General features: G+C 42.5%; 1 protein-coding gene across 2 annotated transcripts in view; it reads left to right on the forward strand.

Annotated features, from left to right (window-relative positions):
* Positions 1 to 20,133, forward strand: part of LOC144594590 (E3 ubiquitin-protein ligase rnf213-alpha-like) — a 136,480-nt gene that overhangs the window by 40,580 nt on the left and 75,767 nt on the right. For both annotated transcript variants that reach the window (XM_078401324.1, XM_078401325.1), the window contains 12 exons: positions 1,229 to 1,391; positions 3,188 to 3,346; positions 4,707 to 4,805; positions 6,794 to 6,916; positions 7,601 to 7,775; positions 10,478 to 10,645; positions 12,297 to 12,455; positions 14,545 to 15,122; positions 16,235 to 16,394; positions 16,834 to 17,051; positions 17,278 to 17,424; positions 18,859 to 19,017. In XM_078401324.1, the coding sequence (XP_078257450.1) occupies positions 1,229 to 1,391; positions 3,188 to 3,346; positions 4,707 to 4,805; positions 6,794 to 6,916; positions 7,601 to 7,775; positions 10,478 to 10,645; positions 12,297 to 12,455; positions 14,545 to 15,122; positions 16,235 to 16,394; positions 16,834 to 17,051; positions 17,278 to 17,424; positions 18,859 to 19,017 (2,308 nt within the window). The remainder of the gene's footprint in view (positions 1 to 1,228; positions 1,392 to 3,187; positions 3,347 to 4,706; positions 4,806 to 6,793; positions 6,917 to 7,600; positions 7,776 to 10,477; positions 10,646 to 12,296; positions 12,456 to 14,544; positions 15,123 to 16,234; positions 16,395 to 16,833; positions 17,052 to 17,277; positions 17,425 to 18,858; positions 19,018 to 20,133) is intronic.

The raw sequence follows: 20,133 nt of genomic DNA on the forward strand, positions 1-20,133 counted from the left end.
TAGGTTCACTAGGTTAATTCCCGGAATGGCGGGACTGTCGTATGTTGAAAGGCTGGAGCGATTGGGCTTGTATACACTGGAATTTAGAAGGATGAGGGGGGATCTTATTGAAACATATAAGATAATTAGGGGATTGGACACATTAGAGGCAGGAAACATGTTCCCAATGTTGGGGGAGTCCAGAACAAGGGGCCACAGTTTAAGAATAAGGGGTAGGCCATTTAGAACGGAGATGAGGAAGAACTTTTTCAGTCAGAGTGGTGAAGGTGTGGAATTCTCTGCCTCAGAAGGCAGTGGAGGCCAGTTCGTTGGATGCTTTCAAGAGAGAGCTGGATAGAGCTCTTAAGGATAGCGGAGTGAGGGGGTATGGGGAGAAGGCAGGAACGGGGTACTGATTGAGAGTGATCAGCCATGATCGCATTGAATGGCGGTGCTGGCTCGAAGGGCTGAATGGCCTACTCCTGCACCTATTGTCTATTGATATGGGTGAGGGGAGTTTTCATTTGTTAGATGGACAAAGGCGAGAGATGAAAAGACAAAAAGTGTGAGATAATGATGGAAGAAGTGTGAAATGTGAAGCTAGAGGAAGGAATGTAGGAGGGAGGGAAATGGGAGAAGGGTTCAGGGAGAAATAGGTGTACATCCAGGTGGAGCACAAGGAAGGGAGGCAGGAAAAAATGGGAGTGGAGGGGGGTGTTTGTTGGTTAGAATGGAGGATGGTGTAAACCTGTAAGAAGAACTTGGAGGACCTTGGGCAGATATTACAGTAGGTTCTGTACTTGATAAAGGTGCTTGAAAGAAGAGTATGTTGATAGTGTCTTGCCTTACTGAGTGGAAGAATGTAAACGGAAACAGATCCAGCCAGAATTGAGGTCTTCACGAGTCAGTGGAGTGCAGTTAAATAATTGGCAGCATAAATAAGTATATATAGACTGAAAATAAATGGTCGAAATGACCATTTATTTTCAGTCTGAATAAGGGTTCTGACCCGAAACATCACCTATTCCTCTTCTCCAGAGATGCTACCTGTCCGGCTGAGTTACTCCAGATAGACTTTGTTTCTATCTTTGGTGTAAACCAGCATCTGTAGTTCCTTCCGACACTTACCACTAGCCAGTTAAGTAAGCCTGATTATTCACAGGCAATAATGGAAAAATCCAGTAATTTATATCGATCTGGATGGTTTGCCGAAGACTGGAATTAAACCCGATTGCTTTTTTTTTTGCAGAAGGGGTGTCTCTGAGTTGAAGGAAAATGACTTGAATTGGAGTAATAAGATGCATATTAAAATCTGCCAGCTGACGAGGAGCGCACTGTTTTATAAAGTTCCCGCTCTTTCATTTCAACTGGTATTAAAAGTTGCTGAGAAAATAAAAATGCTGTTAGCAGAAGTAAGTTTGGTTCAATTGTGCTTTGTTGTCACATGTGCAGAGTGAAATTATTTTCTTACAAACAGTCCAGTAACCACCATCCAACCCCTGATTAGCAGTTGTATGTAAATAGACGACTGAGATTGAAGAAGGGTCTCGACCTGAAACGTCACCTATTTCTTTTTCTCCAATTATGCTGCCTGCCCCACTGAGTTACTCCAGCTATTTGTGTCTATCTTTGGTTTAAACCAGCATCTGCAGTCCCTTCCTATAAACAATAGTTTATTGAGCCCACATGCACGAGGACACCATGTTTGGCACCATTTTCCAAATAATTTGAAATTAATCTAACGTGAAATGTATCTCAAACATACTTTGTTGCTGGTTGGGAGGGCAAACTTAGATAGACATAGCCTTCTGCCAAGGTCAAGCAGCAAATTACATTTAATCCTTTTCCTGAGATAAGATCTCATCTTCAATCGAATTGGAATGACACTTTGTTCAACTTATGAACAGTTGAGCACCACCTGTGTATTAACACTGAAGTCAGCTTTAGTTTGTGTCATGAAGATTTTGAGTGAGTTTTTCTTTATCCATCATCTGAGCTTTGAGACAAAGGTGGTCGTCGAATTTATTGAACACCGTTTCTGCCTTATCGCTCCAGAGACCCGAGTTTGTCCTTGACCTCGGGTGTTCTCCTCGTGACTGCTTAGATTTTCTCCGGATGCTCCGGTTTCCTCCCACACTCCAAAGACATGCAGGTTTGTAGGTTAATTGGCTTCGGTCAAATTGTAAATTGTCCCTAGTGTGTAGGATAGTGCTAGTGTACGGGGTGATTGCTGGTCGGCGTGGACTCGGTGGGCTAAAGTGCCTGCTTCCACGCTGTACCAACAAACTAAAATCTCTTAACTGTACTAAATAGATTTGCTTTCAATTTAACGTAATGTTTGATCCTACTGAGTGAACAAAGTGAATCCCAGCTCATACGAGCTGGTGGTTGGAATATATTTTGGATATGCTCTCGTACTTGGTTGTGAATACTCTGGTATCCACAAACGCAAGCATTGGTTTTATGTGCCGAGAGCCAAACTGCACTTATTAATTCGATTTTTCTTCCTCACTTTGTGGGTTTGGAACTGCATCACATCAGCGGGCTCCGCGAACCGTTTTGTTTAAGTCACTTTTCCTCTACTTATGGGCGTAATAATTATCAGGCTGCATTTCACAACCTTAGTTGATTCAGTGTCAGTCACCTACTGATGGCTTCATGCCTCATCCACGAATGATAGAAAATCCATCTGGTCTTAGGAGATGGGGTTATCGTCGAAAACCCAAAGTGCAGTTATTTTCCCAACTGTTCTGGCAGACGGTTTCTTCTGCAAAGGTTGCGGCTGGCAAGCAGTGAGTGGGTCAACAGAAATATTGGGGCCCCGTTCTGAATTTAACAAGTGCAGTGCACAGCAAGAACACGTTAATTCTATGGCTAAAAAGAGATTATCGTACGGAAAATTTAGTGTAGCAGTAAAATTAAAATGCTCATTTGGCCTGTCATTCTCTCCCATGCTCTATTGAAGTCCATGGAATGTCCTCCGTGTCAATCGTAGTGGGGGGGGCAATTTAATGTCATCCACTTTACATGATAGTTAAATATTAAAACAATCACCAATAACTACGGTTGATATATACTTTATCCATTGTTTTTAAGTGGCTCTGTTGCTATCTAATAATTGTCCGACCGTGCCGTGCAGTTTTAACTTATTTATTTCTCGCTCTTGGTATCTGCATTGACTTGCACTGAACAAATCCTTTCTTTCCAGGAATCGCAGAGCGAGTCACCTCCTGAAGAAAACAAAGTGCATGTCGATTTAAAGTCAGTGATTGAGAGTGCTCAAGATTGCCTCCGTTCTTGGCGGACACAAGCATTGACGAAATTCTTGCATTCCTCAACAAAATCCATTGACAAGAAAGAACTAGAGGTATATGTGGTACTCTTTCCATTGCAATGAAGCAGGAAGACAATCAGCCCACTCTGCCTCGACCAGCACTAACAAGAACCATTCAAAAACAAATCCTCCTGCTTCCATGCATTCCATAGCCCTATTCCTTCCTTGAGTACAGATATTAACTTCATGATGATATGCAGTGATTTCAGCCACAAAAGCATTTCCTTCTTCAATAACAGGGGATGGATAACAAATGTGTTGTAGATGAACCAGTGCAATGAAGGGTTTGGATGTTCTTGTTGATAAAATGTATTGACAGCAGAACTATAATCCTGCTACACTTAATTTGTTGAACAGGAATTTTTTTGGAGTGGGTGTTTGGGTGGTGTTTGATGATGTACACAAACTCCACAGCCCTGCAGAGTAGAGAATTCCACCCTTCTGATCTTTATTGTCTTCCTAGATATTGGCTTTGTGGGATAGAATTTAAACTTGCATCACATCACTATTTGAACAGTGTTCTCTGGAATGATTTCCACATTCAGTCCATTTACTTTTCCTCGTCAAATCCTGACCAAGCCATTACAGTTTAATTGCCAAGCATTGCCTTCTAACCAGCTTTGGGATGGAGGGAATGGGGGGAAAATAGTTTCTTTCTTTCCAATACTTTACTTTAGAAGTACTACATGGAAACTGCCCCTTTGGCCCACTGAGTCCATGCCAGCCAGGGATCACCCCGTACACTAGCACTACCCTGCACACACGAGGGACAATTTACTGTTTTTTTATCGAAGCCAATTAACCTACAAAGCTGTACGTCAATGGAGTGTGGGAGGAAATCGAAGCACCCGGAGAAGACCCACGTGGGTCACAGGGAGAACATACAAACTCTGCAGACAGCATCCATAGTCAGGATCGGACCCTTGTCTCTGGCACTGTGAGGCAGCAGCGCTACCGTAGCGCCACTGCGCCACCCAAAATATTGATGCTGAAGAGTGGAAGATGGGGAGCAGTGCACTGATAGCTCACTGCTGACATCTCTTCAGTGTGAACTCGGTGTCTGAGAAGCAAGTCCTTCATGATATTTATCACATTTATAACACGTACGTGGAGTGATTGCCAGTGTTTGCTCGTTGTTGAGTCCATGGGCAGAGGTTATGCCATAGGGTTAATGACCCCGCCATATGTTTGAATGGGGTGCTTGTTTCCTTGGCTGCTTACCTGTGATAAATACTGGAAGTCTTTGCACCCGGTGACTATCTGAGAACATGTCAACGGTTATGGAAGTGAACCTAGAATTCATTCCCAAGAAATCCAACGTGCTGAAATGTTTTTTGAAGAAAATTGTTTTAACGTTTTTAAACAATCCATCTATGTACTATCTACGTTGTAGGTGTGGGATTGCCACTTCACCTTAGAGTATAGAGTTGAAGACTGGGCCAAGGTGTGGAGGGATATGACAAGAATAGACCTTGTGGAAAGAATACAGAAGGTAGTATATTTTATTACAAAACAATTTCTTCTGGGTACTTAAGGTAGAATGTTTGTTGTAAATTTACAAAAATGTTGTAGTTTATTGTTTAATGATGATACAGCATGGAAACAGGTCCTTCGACCCACCAAGTCCTTGCCAACCATCGACCACCTGTCCACACCAGTTCCATGTTATTCCATCACCTCATCCATTCCCCACACACGAGGGGCAATTTGCAGTGGCCAATTAGCCTACTAACCCGCACGTCTTTGGGATGTGGGAGGAAACCAGAGCACATGGAGGAAACCCAGGGAGAACGTGCTGTCACAGGGAGAACGTGCAAAGTCCACACAAACAGCACCCGAGGTCAGGATTGAACTCAAGTCTCTAGCGCTGTGAGACTGCAGCTGTGACACTGGGCTGCCCACATATTAAAACCTGCTAATTTACACAACAGACCTAGAAATTAATAGTTCTGATTTTTTTTTTAAATCCATTGACCTGAAATCTAAACACTACTTCGCTTGAAGTAGATGATGCTAGCCTGCTTAGTAATTTCAGCATTCTCTGACTTATATTAGACATTAGTAGTTTAGGCCAGGAATATGTTACCTCTGAATGAATTGGGCACAACTCTGATTTAAAATCTATTAACTAAAACGGAATTAGGCATCATCTTGGCAAAACACTGATGTATTCATTATGTTCTGTTGCAGTCTTCTTACTTGACTTTAAATACTGGAACCATAGGTACACCATCTATTTTCCGGCGCGCTTGGTATCAGAGCCTTGCCAGATTATCCATTTGTCCCGGGCCAACAGAGGTCACTGCCCCCGAGGGGAGTCGAACGATACTGGGCCGTTCTGCTTAGGCTGCGATACAGGCCCATAAAGTCAGCTATGGGAACAGGTACAGGCACCGGCTAGGCTGGTGTTCCAGAACCCCGGCCGCAGGCGGCAAAGTCGACCCAATGATCGGACGTCCTGCTGCGGAAGTCCCGATGAGGTTGAGATCGGCCGCCACACATTCAGGGGACTTCATTTTCGGCGTGTATTTCAAGTGCGCTCTCGTAATTTTGTCCAGATTAGACAGACAGATAGATATTCTAGATACTTTATTGCCACATGAAACGTGAAGGTACAGTGAAATTCTTTTGTCTTTTTGCATACACCGTACACGAAAGAGTCGCCACAAGGCACAGACAAAGTTCCCTTAAATATTGTTGAACCCTTCTTTGTCCCCTTTACTCCACCACCACAAGTCCCTTTTGTTCTCAGTACCCCCCCCCCCCACGCTGGGTCCCTCTTTGTTCTTCGTGATCTCGGCCCCCAGGCACGTTCCACGTCCCTCCTCATTCTTGGTCAATGGCTGGGGCCAGAGTTCAGGGACCCCAGTGTGCGGGCTGTGCCCACCAGACCTACCGGTAGGTCCTCCGTCGATGGTCCGCGGCAAGCAATTCTCAGTCGAGAAGGAAGTGCCTAACCTTCCGATTGCCAGAAAATGGGTGTGGGTAGCTGTATTTGGTATGGAACTGAACAATTTTTTGTTGCATAGACTGGTACATTATTATAACGTATTCCTTAAAACAGCCAGATAACTACTCAGCATGGAGTCCACTCGAGTGCAGAGCATCCACATGGCAGATAAAAGAATACGCTTAGTTACACACAACCATGCACTCTCTTAAAGATGTAGTTTATGATTAGTACGGGTTTTGTACTTTGATCAGTATGGGTGTCAGAGGTTATGGGGAGAAGGCAGGAGAATGGGGTTAGGAGGGAGAGATAGATCAGCCATGATTGAATGGCAGAGTGGACTTGATGGTCCGAATGGCCTAATTCTACTCCTATCACTTATGATCTTATGGTGCAGGTAGGTATATTATAAAGGCCTCTCCTGAGCAACTAGTGACATGTCAACGGAGAATGCAGCCTAATAATTATGATACCGATATTTTATACGTGCATGCGTCATTTTTATTAACATTTTTCTTCTTCATTAATAGGAGAACCCTTTTGACCAGATATTGATCTATTGGAATGAAAAAGAATCTTTGATCACCTTAAATTCCATTCTATTGGATTGTTTTGAGACCTGTGCACTTAATGCTGTGGATGCAGTTTGCCAGGTAAGAGAAAATATCAAAAATACTTTTATGCCAATGAGAGCAAAGAGGAAGATACGGAGTGCAGAATCTAGTTCTCAGCATTTTAGCACATTAGTACCATAGACAAAGTCCAATGTCTGCAATAGGGTAGAGGTGAATCAGACAGTACCCCGGCTTGTGGAAGGACTGTTCAGAAGCCTGATAACAGGGAGGAAGAAGCTGTTCCTTAGTCTGGTGGTGTACACTTTCAGGCTTCTGTACCTTCTGCCGGATGGGCGCAGGTAGAAGAAGGAACGACCTTACATTGTGGATGAACATAGCTCTGTCAAAAAAAGTAAATTCTCCACAATCTTACACACTCAGTGAGAAACTATCATGCATGGAGCTCTAGCCCTGATTCTTGCTTTTACAACAATACTATCCTATCACCCCCAACATCATCATTACTCTTGCATACATTGCTCCTCACTGGAACAAGTAGTTTTGTACAGCTTGTTCACAAATGCAGAAATGCAACCGTTATAATTGGAAGAATCAAGTCTGACTTAATGAAGGTGCAGATTGATGCAGTAATGGATCAAAATTTATTGGACGGTGGTCATAATTTGATGCATGCATTCTTAATATCAAGATTGCTTTTGTGGAAATTATTTGTTACGTTCAAGAATGCAATATAAATGGATCTTATTTTCTGAAAAACCTTAGGGTAAAAAGGAAGCTGAACTACTGGCAAAGTTAGATGCATGCAAAAACCAAAAGTGTCCTGCGATTTTGTCAAATCTGATTGAAAAATCCTGGCAAAGAAACTTTGACCGGAGAACGGAAGATATTAGCTGTGTGCTAAGTTCAGACAGTGCCATTCATTATTGTCTTCTGCAAGGTAATCTATTTGTTTAAACTTATTTAACATTGAGCTGATATGAAAGCAAGACTTTATTTATATCTGGTAAGGGTTCATTGGTTAATGATAATTCTGTTACTTGGTTTAACAGGTAATTGTGCGGGTCTTTAATTTACAATGCTGAAAGACACCTCTGCCTCCAGCTGATTATTCAAATCAACGTAAGAGTAAAGAGAAGCAGGAGCAGGAATGGGCAATACAGCGCTGTTCTTAGAGGTTACCTAGTACCTTTTAGATCATAGAAATGTGTAATGGAGGAAGCAATCTCCTATAGTCCACCTCATCCATCCCAATTATGCCTATCCATGCTTAATCCATTCGCCTGCTTCAGGCCAGTATTCTGGGGGAAAAATAGATCAGTCATGATCGAATGGCAGAGCAGACTTGATGGACCGACTGGCCTAATTCTGCTCCTGTGTCTTATGATCTTTCACGGTTAATGCTTCTGGTATCAGCACTAAAATACCAGATGCATAAATGCGAGGAGCAGAATTAGGTTATTCGGCCCATCAAGTCTACTCCGCCATTCAATCATGTCTGATTGAATCTCTCCCTCCGAACCCCATTCTCCTGCCTTCTCCCCATAATCCTTGACATCCGTACTAATCATTACACTGCTGCAGTTTCATCCCTGGATCGTTTGCGCTGTACTAGTTTACTCCTTTTTAAGGCAGTTATTGCTTTCTGAAGTATCCTGGTTAATCCAAAAGGCAAAGAGAATAAGTCTCAGAAAGAGTAGTAACACATGACCGAATGCTCAAAAATAGGGTGGGGGAATTAGAGGATGAGGGCAGGTGAGATTGCTGAACATACAACCAGAGTTTTAGACCATTGACCAAGAAACGTAAATTCAAATCACATCAAGGCGGCTTTGGAATTTAAATTCAAGTAACTAAATAAATCTGGGATGTTTAATAAGAAACTAGTCTTTCTCAGGAATGGTAACCGTGAAACTAACTAGTTGTCATAGATTCATCAAACATGGAAATAATTCCCACGGGCTTACTCGTCCATCCCAACCAAGATACCTCATCTAAGGTAGTCTCATTTGCCGGTGTTTGGTCCATTTCCTACTAAACCTTTCCTATCCATATACCCGTCTAAGCATCTTTAAATGCTGTTATAGTACCTGCCTCAACTACCTCTTCTGGCAGCTCGTTCCATTCACCCACCATCCTTTGAGTCAAAAAGTTGCCCCTCGGGTTCCTTCTACCCTGGGTAAAAGACTCATAAGAACCCATCTGAATCAATAATCTCCTTCAGGAAAGGAAACTTGCCATTCTTAGCAGCCTTTGCCTTTACGTGAATCTAGGTCCACCAATGTGGTTGATTCTTGATTGATCTGCTACTTTGAAAGGAAATGGGAATGGGCCATAAATGTTGGCATTGTCAGAAACATTCAGATTCTGTGAATGGGGGAAAAAACCCATTTGGGGGTCTACTTGTCCACTTTTAGAAGATTGTGAGCATTTTTGTACATCTGAGATATGTAATGAGTGGAGCAGGGAACTGGCCGATTCAGTTACACCAATCTAATAGAATTTCTAAAGGAAATGTGCTCCATGTGTCATTGGAAGAACAAGCAGTGCAAATTATTTATAATAGTGCTTATAGGAGACTCTGGGAGATAAACATTTATAGTCACATCATTCTTACTGGTAACAATGCACTTGTACAAATAGATCTCTGCAGCAGAATGCCGGAGGACATATATCTAGACTCTTGGTGTGCTGTCCCCTTGAGTATGCAGGCTTTCCATTTATGTTAATCCTCGAAGTTTTGTCTAGAGGGATATTATCTTGCTGCCAATGCTCAGAAGAAAAAATGCGATTAGTCTTAAACAGAGAAATTACATGACTAGCACGCTTATGGGGAAGGAAAACGTGCAATTCTAGTAAGTGGAACGATGGGAATCCTTACAGTCCCTAATAGGCTTTCTGCATACCTTCCATTCATTTGGCCTAAGTGCTGTCTATATCTCTCGTTCCCCTTTCCACTGACTCTCAATCTGAAGAAGGGTCTCGACCCGAAACGTCACCTATTCTTTTTGTCCAGAAATGCTGCCTGACCCGCTGAGTTACTCCAGCTTTTTGTGTCTCCCTACTGATAATACATCCAAGGTTCTTGGGCTGTCCAAGTATTCTGGAATCCTACAATGACACAACTCTGTCACTTCACCAATACCTGAAACTCGTGTGAGAATCTCGTCAACAAAATGCAACCAATCCCCAACAGGTACTGTGCCAACTTCCAATAGGGATGGATGGTGCAAAGGAATCCAACTATATGAATCACTACTCTATTGCGACATGAATAGATTTTGTTTAGTTTAGAGATACAGAGCGGAAGCAGGCCCTTCGACCCACCGATTCCATGCCGACCAGCGATCCCTGTACACTAGCACTATCCAACACACTAGCGACCATTTACAATTTTTATTGAAGTCAATTAACCTATAAACCTGTACATCTTTGGAGTGTGGGAGGAAACCGGAGCACTCGGGGAAAACCCACGCAGTCACGGGGAGAACGTACAAATAGACAGCGACCGTATTCAGGATTGAACCCGGGTCTCCGGCGCTGTAAGGCAGCAACTCTAGCGCTGCGTCACTGTGCTGCAGCAGATTTATTATTGTGAGTACATTAATACAGATTATATCTGATAAATATGATCATCCCCAGGTGACTGCAGTGAGCTCAATGTCTCAGAAGAGGCTAGAGGTTTAATAAAAGAAGCTGAGAAGAGATTTTGCATGTTGGCTGGATGCTTGTACAATGGCTCTGTGACGTTTGCTGACCTACAGGAGGTCCTACACAAAAGAAAGGAATTCATGGACTTATTTCAAGCACGTGAGTATGAATGATCCATTTTTTCTTCTTTATTCTTCCGTTCTTACTACCCTTCCATTGTCATTGTGATGTAGTACGGGTGTCAGAGGTTGCCGGGAGAAGGCAGGAGAATGGTGTTGAGAGGGAAAGATAGATCAGCCATGATTGAATGGCGGAGTAGACTTGATGGGACAAATGGCTTAATTCTCCTGCTAGAACTTATGAACTTATGATGTAGTACCTTGGGATTGAAAGTTATATGTTTCTACTATAATTCTGTGAGTCCTGAACTGACTACCAAGTTTGCTGCCTGATCCATTAGCTCTGCAACATTCGTGTCAGGCGGAGCTTGACTGGGTGGATGGATGGATGGATGGTTTGGTTGGGCTTGGTCTGAGCAACGCAACGCAACCCAACACAACCGTAACGCTATCTTCAGCCTGGCAAGAGATTGGAGATGCAATCCACTAGGAAAGCAAGAAGGCCACTAGAGTTGAGCATGGTGGAAAAGTAGTTCCCACACGAATACATAAAACTTTTTCCCCCGATTCTGGAAAAGAAGAGCATGTCTTGAGATCTCAGGGATGTGGTAATCATGACCATGTTCAAGAAAGTACATGCTTTAAAACTGCATGCTTTACTCTTATCATTCAGTTGAATCCACAAAATTAGTCCTCATTATAAGCAGTTAGTGTTGTGAATAGCTTTCAATCTGTGTATTTGCCTCGCTCATGTGTACAGAATGTGATGGAAGTATGGACAGAAAAAGTGGCCGACTGGCTCTTTTCATTCAGGTTCCACAGGTTAATTTAGAGACCCACCAAGTTCCGCAACAACCGGCGATCCCCGCACACTTACACTTACGTACACACACTTGGGACAATTTTACATTCATAGCAAGCCAATTAACCTACAAACCTGTACGTCTTTGGAGTGCGGGAAGAAACCGACGATCTCGGAGGAAATCCACGCAGGCCACGGGGAGAATGTACTAACTATCTACCATGTAGTTATTGGACAGGCATCAATTGTCCGAATAACTGCTGCAGTAACCTTAGCCGATAGATTGCCAGAAATGCCTTAGGGTCCTGTTGGAGTGGTAAGACCCTAATACCTACATACTATTTAGCTGACTCAAGCAGATGTCACAAAGCTGCTGCTAATATTGTTACCAGTCAATATCAAAATAGAAAAAGAGGTATAATTGATAATTAGCAGTCTGCCCAATAGTTGGTGGTTGGGAAGAGGTGAGATCTTTCCCTATTGTGTGTTGTTAAAACTCAGAGATGTGGCTTCAACTTATTCTTTTCCGATCTGCAATAGCTGAGAAGTTGGAATCCTGATTCAGTGAATGGTAATCTACACTCAGTCTATTTTGACTTTGCTGTACCCCAAAATTCATTGCAGTCTTCAGAACCAATGTAACAGGTGTGGCTGCTGACTACATTGCTTTCTGGTGTAGAGACGAAACGTCACCTATTCCTTTTCTCCAGGGATGCTGCCTGTCCAGCTGAGCTACTCTAGCATTTTGTGTCCTATCTTCGGTGTAAATCAGCGTCGGTGGCTCCTTGCTACAAATTGCATTCTTCGTGTTCAGTTTCTAAAAGGCTTTTGTGGAACAAGTCTGAATTGTACTGCAATGATACACTGATGCTGTGTGCTTGATTTACAGAACAGAAAAATCCATTGCACGAAGATAAGAGTTCCCTACAGGTTCTCATAGAACCCCTGTTGTCAGCCAGAGAAGAAGAACTTCAAGCCTTTCAGAAAGAGAAAAAAGCCATTGGGACTCTAATAAAACTGATTAATAAGATTTTTGGAATCGTTACAGGTAAAATAGTCATTAAACTTTCCTTTCTGAAGATGGTGCATGTGTTATTAAGCGAATTATACAGGAGGCCAGGCAGGGCTTTGTTCAAGGTAGGGTTGGAGGTTTTAGTATTGGCACAATACTCTCAATAATCATTCACAGAGGCTGGAGGTATGGGAATGTGCCGCACATTTGCCTCATAAACCAAGGATCTGAGCACGTGCCCCTCCAAAAACAGCAGATTTAAATTCTGCACACGTCTCAAAGATCAGGTATCGTGAATCATTTTAGACTTTAGAGACGCAGCGCAGAAACAGGCTCTTTGGCCCACCGAGTCCACGCCAACCTCACACACAATCTCCATCCTACACACTAATTTACAATTTTACTAAAGCCAATTCACCTAAAAACCTCCGTACCGAAGCACCCAAAGTTGGGATCAAACCCGGGCCTCTGGTGCTGTAAGGCAGCAACTCTACTGCCGCGCCACTGTGCAGACCTGTAAATCATTTATTTATCTAATATTTTATAATTGTATAACTCTTTCAAACTGAATACTTTTGTTTTAAACCTAAAACTGTCAGAACCAGTGGACACAATTAGTGAACCATTGCAGCAAATCAAAGGAAGTTATCTCCATTTCCCTTTCCTTTAAAGCTTCTTGCATGTTGCAAACTCTGATAGAAACAGATGTTGTTTTGAATTAATGAAGAAAATGCACATGTATGAGCTAGTTCTACCAATTTACCATAACCAATGGTCAGTATGGAGCTTAAATACGCACTCTTCTCTGACCTTTGAGACATTCTTTACTAGTATTATGGAATAGTTCTAATGGCCTCCATCTGAGCACCATTATTCTTTGTTAAGTGTGTGTACAATTGTCAGATTTTTGATTCACTCTTTGAAATCATTTCTCACATTAACTATTGATCTGTGTGGTGCATTTGTTATTCATCGGTCATCGTCAAGTTCCTGACCGCACAGTTCAATCAAAAGACACATTGTTTTTCCAAGACAGAACTACTTTTCCAATTATAGCTCATGTTCTGCACAAAAAAAGTGAAGATCTGTGAGATGAAAATGAAGCTGTTAAATGAATTTAGTCCAGAATGTGCCAGAGATCCTGGTTCGACCCTGACTAAGGGTGCTGTCGGAGCGGAGTTTGTACGTTCTCCCTGTGACCATGGAGGTTTTCTGTGGGTGCTCCGGTTTCCTCTCACTTTCCAAAGACGTGCAGTTTAGGTTAATTGGCCACCCTGTAAATTGCCCCGAGTGCGTTGGATGCAAAAGAGGGATAACATAGAACTAGCATACATGTGATCGATGATCGGCATGGACTCGATAGGCCATAAAGCCTGTTTCCATGCTGTATGTGAACTCAATGCAAAATAATAATACTTGAAATATCAATTAAATAACTGCATGGTAATTGATTCGGCAACAGGGATTTTACTTTTCCTTTACGGTTTAATGGATAAGATTTTGTTCAGGAAGATTTTCTGCCACAGCCCTGAGGTGCATAAATTGAACGAATCAAGACGTTGTAATGAATTCCAATTCCACAGATGAATTCACTTTGTAATGAATTCCACAGATTCTAATTGTGTTGGCAATCAACAAGCTTTTAAACAAAATGTCTGTTAACCGCAAGATGCCAGAAAAGTTGGAAACTATCGATTGGAAATGCAAATATCCTAAATAAATTAAATCAGCTTTTCTGTTGAAATGTCTTATTAAGTAAGGTGGTACCTTTTTTGAGGCCTGTGTTTCCCCACTGTTAAGAAACACCAAGGTTATGGCTGTGCATAAATCAAAGTTCTCGACCTGAAACATCGACCATCCCTTTGCCTCCACAGATGCTGCCAGAGCCGTCGAGTTCTTCCAGCAGTTTGGTTTTTCCTTCAGATTCCAGCATCTGCAGCCTCTTGTGTCTGTCTTTATGAGGTTAATTTGATTGTAACTTCCAATCTGAAGTTCAGAATTCTCATGTCTGAACTGAAACTTAAACTAATTATTACCTCAGTTTTGTTAATTTTAATAGATCTAAATATCTTTAAATCTTCGTATACTTGATATTAAGAAATATCTCTGCTCACTTGCTTTGCAGTCACTGATATAACTATCCTGGAAGAAAGTCATAATGCCAATGTTCAAAACAGGCCAATGAATGAACTTGTCAGAATCAAAAGCTGGACAGGTGAACAAACTAAAAATCGGCCTGCTCCTGATGTGAAATATTTTAACGTGAGCAGCGACATCAAAGCTATGGCGTTTAAAATGCAGGAGCTGGCAGACAGCACTGTTGTCTCTCACTGCTGGATGGAAGCCGCAAAGGCATCTAACTATGACGAAGAAACTCTGGAAGATCTCTGTTCCAGTATCTGGGACCTATGCTGGAATGATTACACAAACCTATGCGAGAATGTTGAAAGTGGTGCCATAACCTTCCAGGAAGTTGATCGGATGTTTTACGATTTGAGGGAGCATCCTGGTGAGATGGAGAAAGAGCTTTCCATCATGTTCAGAGTGGTGAAAAGAAGGAACTTGCCTCAGCAGAGGCTTCGCCAGATCAAAGAGTACTACAAGCTTCACTTAGCTGCTGACTCGGCACGAATGATTCAGAACATGGTGACAGAGTTAGAGCTACAGGGCGACTTCAGAAAGATTCAAAACTTGGCAAAACTCGTAAGTATGTGGGTAAAAAATGTTGTGGTTGTGCGTTTATTAGTACGTGGGCCTATTAATGGTGGACACAAAGTGCTGGAGTGACCCAACAGGTCCGGCAGCATCTCTGATGGACTTGGATAGGTGCCATTTCAAGTTGGGACCTTATTCAATCTGAAAAAGGATCCTGACCCCAAATGACACCTATCCATGTCCTCCAGAGATGCTGAGTGGCCTGTTGTTACTCCAGCACTTTGTGTTCCACGCTAGATTCTAGCATCTGTAATTCCTTGGACTACTATAATAAGGTCATAAGTCAAAAGTGATAGGAAGACAATTATGCCATCGTGCCCATCAAGTCTAGTCCACCATTCAATCACAGCTGATCTATCTCGCTCCTAACCCCATTCTCCTGCCTTAGACAATAGACAACAGGTGCAGGAGTAGGCCATTCGGCCCTTCGAGCCAGCACCGCCATTCAATGTGATCATGGCTGATCATTCACAATCAGTACCCCATGCCTGCCTTCTCCTGATAACCCCTGACATCTGTACTAATCTATAATCTATCTATCTCTGCCTTAAAAAATATCCATTGACGGCCTCCACAGCCTTTTGTGGCAAATAATTCCACAGTTGATGTGACTTTTAATGTTGACTTTGGCTTTGGAGAGATGATAGTATATATTGTTTTTATTTCAATAGAATAATGGCTGATGAAATTGAATGTGAAACTGTGCATTATAACAATTCAGATACCATTAATCACATACTACCAAAGACCTTCATAGCAATAATTTTCAGAGAGCATGGTCTAAGTATAAACTCCACAATATTTCCAGAAGCACTTGTATACCAGATTAGGAAGATGTGCAGAGTGATTCTTGAATGATTGAATAATGAGAGGCTGGAAGTCTTTTCTGAACCAGAATGAGAAAATAAACAAAACGTGATCATAAAATGCAGAGGGTTATCAGTAGTAAATGCACAGCTCCATTTTTCAGTGTGAACGAATTATCCACATGACCAAATTATTACTAACCATACCAAAGGTATAATTTACGACCATCATTTGCCCTGAAATATCCATCCATTAGCCAATATCAAGAACAGGTTTTTTTTTTCCCCTTTTAGAATGATACCACTTTCAAGCAACAACCATTAAGTTATGTTGATGCAGATCTAATTAATACTAAAGAACGTCTCGAGAAAATTACTCCCAAATGCATCGAGTGCTTAGATGAATTTATTCGCAGGCAGCCATTTATAAAATGGGTAAAAGAAGCTTTGACAAGTAAGTAAAGATATTTTAGTATTTGGATTTCATTCTGGCATTCTGCCTTGTGCTATGCTATGGTTGCATTAAAAATGTTATTGTCATTCACAATTTGTTGTTGCTTCCACACCCCCCAATCCTTTCTATCTATCTACTGTAACTCTGTCTTGCTTTGTCTCTCCTTCACTATCACACTCTCTCTCACACGGTCTTGCTCTCTGCATCTCGCACTCCCTCTCATGCTCTTTCTTGTTCTCTCTCACGCGCTCTCTCTCTCTCTCTTGCAGCAGCCATCAATATCAAAATGCAACCCTTACCTCTCTCACTTTCTCTCTCTCACTTGCTCTCTTTCACTCTTTCTTTCTCACTCCTCTCTCTCTCTCTCTCGCTCTCTTTTTTGCTCTTTCACTCTTTCTTGCTCTCTCTCACTCACTCTCTCTTGTTCTTTCTTCCGCAGATTTAAGGGAAGTTAAAGTGTTTGTAGACTTGGCATCCATATCAGCTGGGGAAAATGACATGGAAGTTGATCGTGTTGCTTGCTTCCATGATGCTATCATGGGCTATTCACCCTTCATTTATGGACTCCAACAGAAAATTGATTTTAAGAAATTGAGGGATTCTGTTGAGGAAATCCAGAAGACACTTTACAGCGATCCAAAACTTCCAGAGAAACTGGTAATGGTCTAATTGTGCCTTAACACTGATCCTTATAGCAAGACAGCAGGTTTGATGGTTCAACTTTTGTATTGCCCAAGGCTAATAAAAATATAATTAAAAAGCAACAAATGCATAACATAGGCTTGAGATAAAATCAGAAATAGCTGTGGAGGGGAAACAAGTTTAATATTTCAGATCTGAGATGAATGAAGTTGTGAGCTCCAGTTTTTTTTTATCCCCACAGAGAGATTCAGCTCGTTATTTGGAATGGTTGAAAACTCTGAAGGAATGTCATGGATCTGTTGAAACGTCCTCCATGTCTCTTGCAGCAGCCATCAATAACAAAGGCATTTACAAAGTGGGCAACATTCAACCTCAGCACAAGGGAAAGGTACTTGCATCGGGACAGCCAGTTGGTAAAACCAACATATAAAAAGACAGCTATGATAATGCACCTACAACCTTTCACTGCAGTAAGGTTCGATAATCCTGGGCTGCGATCAGACCAGGTTGTCTTCAAGAGGTTGCATGGCATTGGTCCTTCATGAGATTGGGCAAGGTGATACCAGATGAGCTAGTCCAAGATGGTTTTAAATGAAAGTGAAAATGAAATAGCATTATAGAGTCGTACAGTGTGGAAACAGGCCCTTCGGCCCAACTTTCCCATGCCGACCAATACGTCCCATCTACATTAGTCCCACTTACCTGTGTTTGACCCATACCGCTCTAAACCTGTCCTATCCATATACCTGTCTAATTGCTTCTTAAATGTTATGTTAGTATCTGCCTCAACTACAGCTTGTTCCATACACCCACCACCCTTTGTGTGGAAAAAGTTACCCCTCAGATTCCGACAAAATATTTCCCACTTCACCTTAAACCTATGGCCTCTGGTTCTTGATTCCCCAACTCTGGGCAAGAGACTCTGTTTTACCCGATGTATTCCTTTCGTGATTTCTTGGATAAGATTGCACTATGTGATTTAGGATGTAGTAATTGAGGTGGACCAAGTAAATGCTGAGAATAGAACATTAATTTACTATTCTGAACATTCCCAATGGTATCAATGATACCACAGGGTAAATGCAAGGCAAAAGCTTTCATTACTTTGCCCCAATGCTCTGCCTTAACTCTAAACAACAAAGGCGGTATGGTGGTGCAGCGGTAGAGCTGCTGTCTTACAGCGCCACAGACTCGGGTTCGATCGTTCTCCCTGTGACTGCATGTTTTCTCTGGGTACTCTGGTTTCCTCCCACACTCCAAAGACGTTCAGGCTTGTAGGTTAATTGGCTTCGATAAAAATAGTAAATTGTCCCAAGTGTGAAGGATAGTGTTTCCCTGACTCTCAGTCTGAAGAAGGGTCTCAACCCGACCCAGAATGTCACCTATTCCATTTCTCCAGAGGTGCTGCCTGACCCACTGAGTTACTCCAGCATCTTATCTTCAGTGTCTATCTTCAGTGTAAACCAGCATCTGCAGTTCCTACGTATAGTATAAGTGTACGGGGTGATTGATCGCTGGTCGGCCAAAGTGCAGTTTCCCGCGCTGTATCTCCAAAGTCTAAAGTAAAGTGTAAACACCTCTCTTCTACCCCCCACCCCCTCCAACACTCCCCTTCCCACCCAAACACTCCTCTTCCCACCCCCCTCCCCCCCCACAACTTTGGGTCTGAGCGAATACTCCTCATTTTTTGTCGGTTGTCTCATGGGGATGAATTTGTAAAACCTCACAGCTCTTCGAGCAGAACGGAGAGCTTCATTTTGCAGCGAAGTGCAGACGCCCATCGGCACTGACGTCACCCAAATTCATGTATCGTCTTGTTCAGCTTTCACTAGGAGATGTGCTTCGGCTGTACCTTCTTGACGAGAGCACGAGTGAATGGAAGGAATATGCTTTGCAAGACCTGGAGGAGCTGCAAAACAAACTCATGCTGATGTCAGGGAAAAGGGCAAGGGGAAAAGAGGAAGTTGCCCGATTTATGGAGGTAAAAATACCATTGGATGAAATACCTTGTAAAGTAGTTCAGCTTCGATTTTCAAATCTTGAGATACTTAGTTGAGACAAAGGCAATTTCGTCTTGCGAATAATCAAGCATGCAAATGATACTACATGAGGAAATCAATCTCAATGCATTTACTCCTGTCTGTTTTAAGCTGCTGTCATTCTTTTCTTGGAAGTCCTGGATCAATTAGACAATGTGTCGTACGTGGTTCTCCAGATATCAGTCTGAAGAAAGGTCCCGACCCGAAACGTCACCTTTTCATGTTATTGAGCCTGACTCGCTGAGTTACTCCAGCACTTTGTGTCCTTTCGTCCCAAGTATAAGTTCTTGGCAGGATAACTGAATTGATCTTTTTTCAGTTTCACTGCAATAAGCATTCGGTTATGTTGATGTATAAAGTTCACTGGACCTCAACACCGAAAAATGATTAATAATCGTACACAAGCGTTTGATATTTCCAAGCGCACAGAAAAAGGGGTATGAAGTAAAGGATCCCTTCATTTCAGGTTATGGTGGGAGAGTGCACTTGGTGTTCTCTGTATGTAGACATAAAATGCTGGAGTCACTCAGCGGGTCAGGCAGCATCTCAGGAGAGAAGGAAAGGGTGACGTTTCGGGTCGAGACCCTTCTTCCGATGTTCTCTGACACTACACTGGACCTTTGAATGATCCAGAGGATGGAACAATGGCATTGTCGTGCTTTTGCCTCGGGCCAGGGACAAGGATTTCCATCCTGATCTCAGGTGCTGTCGTGTGGTGTTTGTATATTCTCCCCTCCTACTGCATCCCAAAGATGCACTTATCGGTTAACTGGCTACCGGAAATCATCGTTTACTGTTGGTAAGTGGTAAGGAATGAAGGAGGAGTTGATGGGTATGTGAAAAAGAAGAACTTGCAGGGCCACATGGAAATAAAGAGTGTCGAACGGGGCTGATGGCACAGTGTTTGTGAGCATTGGCTTGGACCCAAAGGACCGAATGACCTCTTTTTCTGACATCGAAGGTAGACACAAAATGCTGGAGTAACTCAGCGGGTCAGGCAGCATCTCAGGAGAGAAGGAATGGGTGACATTTCGGGTCGAGACCCGAAACATCACCTA

The sequence above is a fragment of the Rhinoraja longicauda genome, chromosome 6, assembly GCF_053455715.1.
Source record: "Rhinoraja longicauda isolate Sanriku21f chromosome 6, sRhiLon1.1, whole genome shotgun sequence".
NCBI classification, from domain to species: Eukaryota; Metazoa; Chordata; class Chondrichthyes; order Rajiformes; family Arhynchobatidae; genus Rhinoraja; species Rhinoraja longicauda.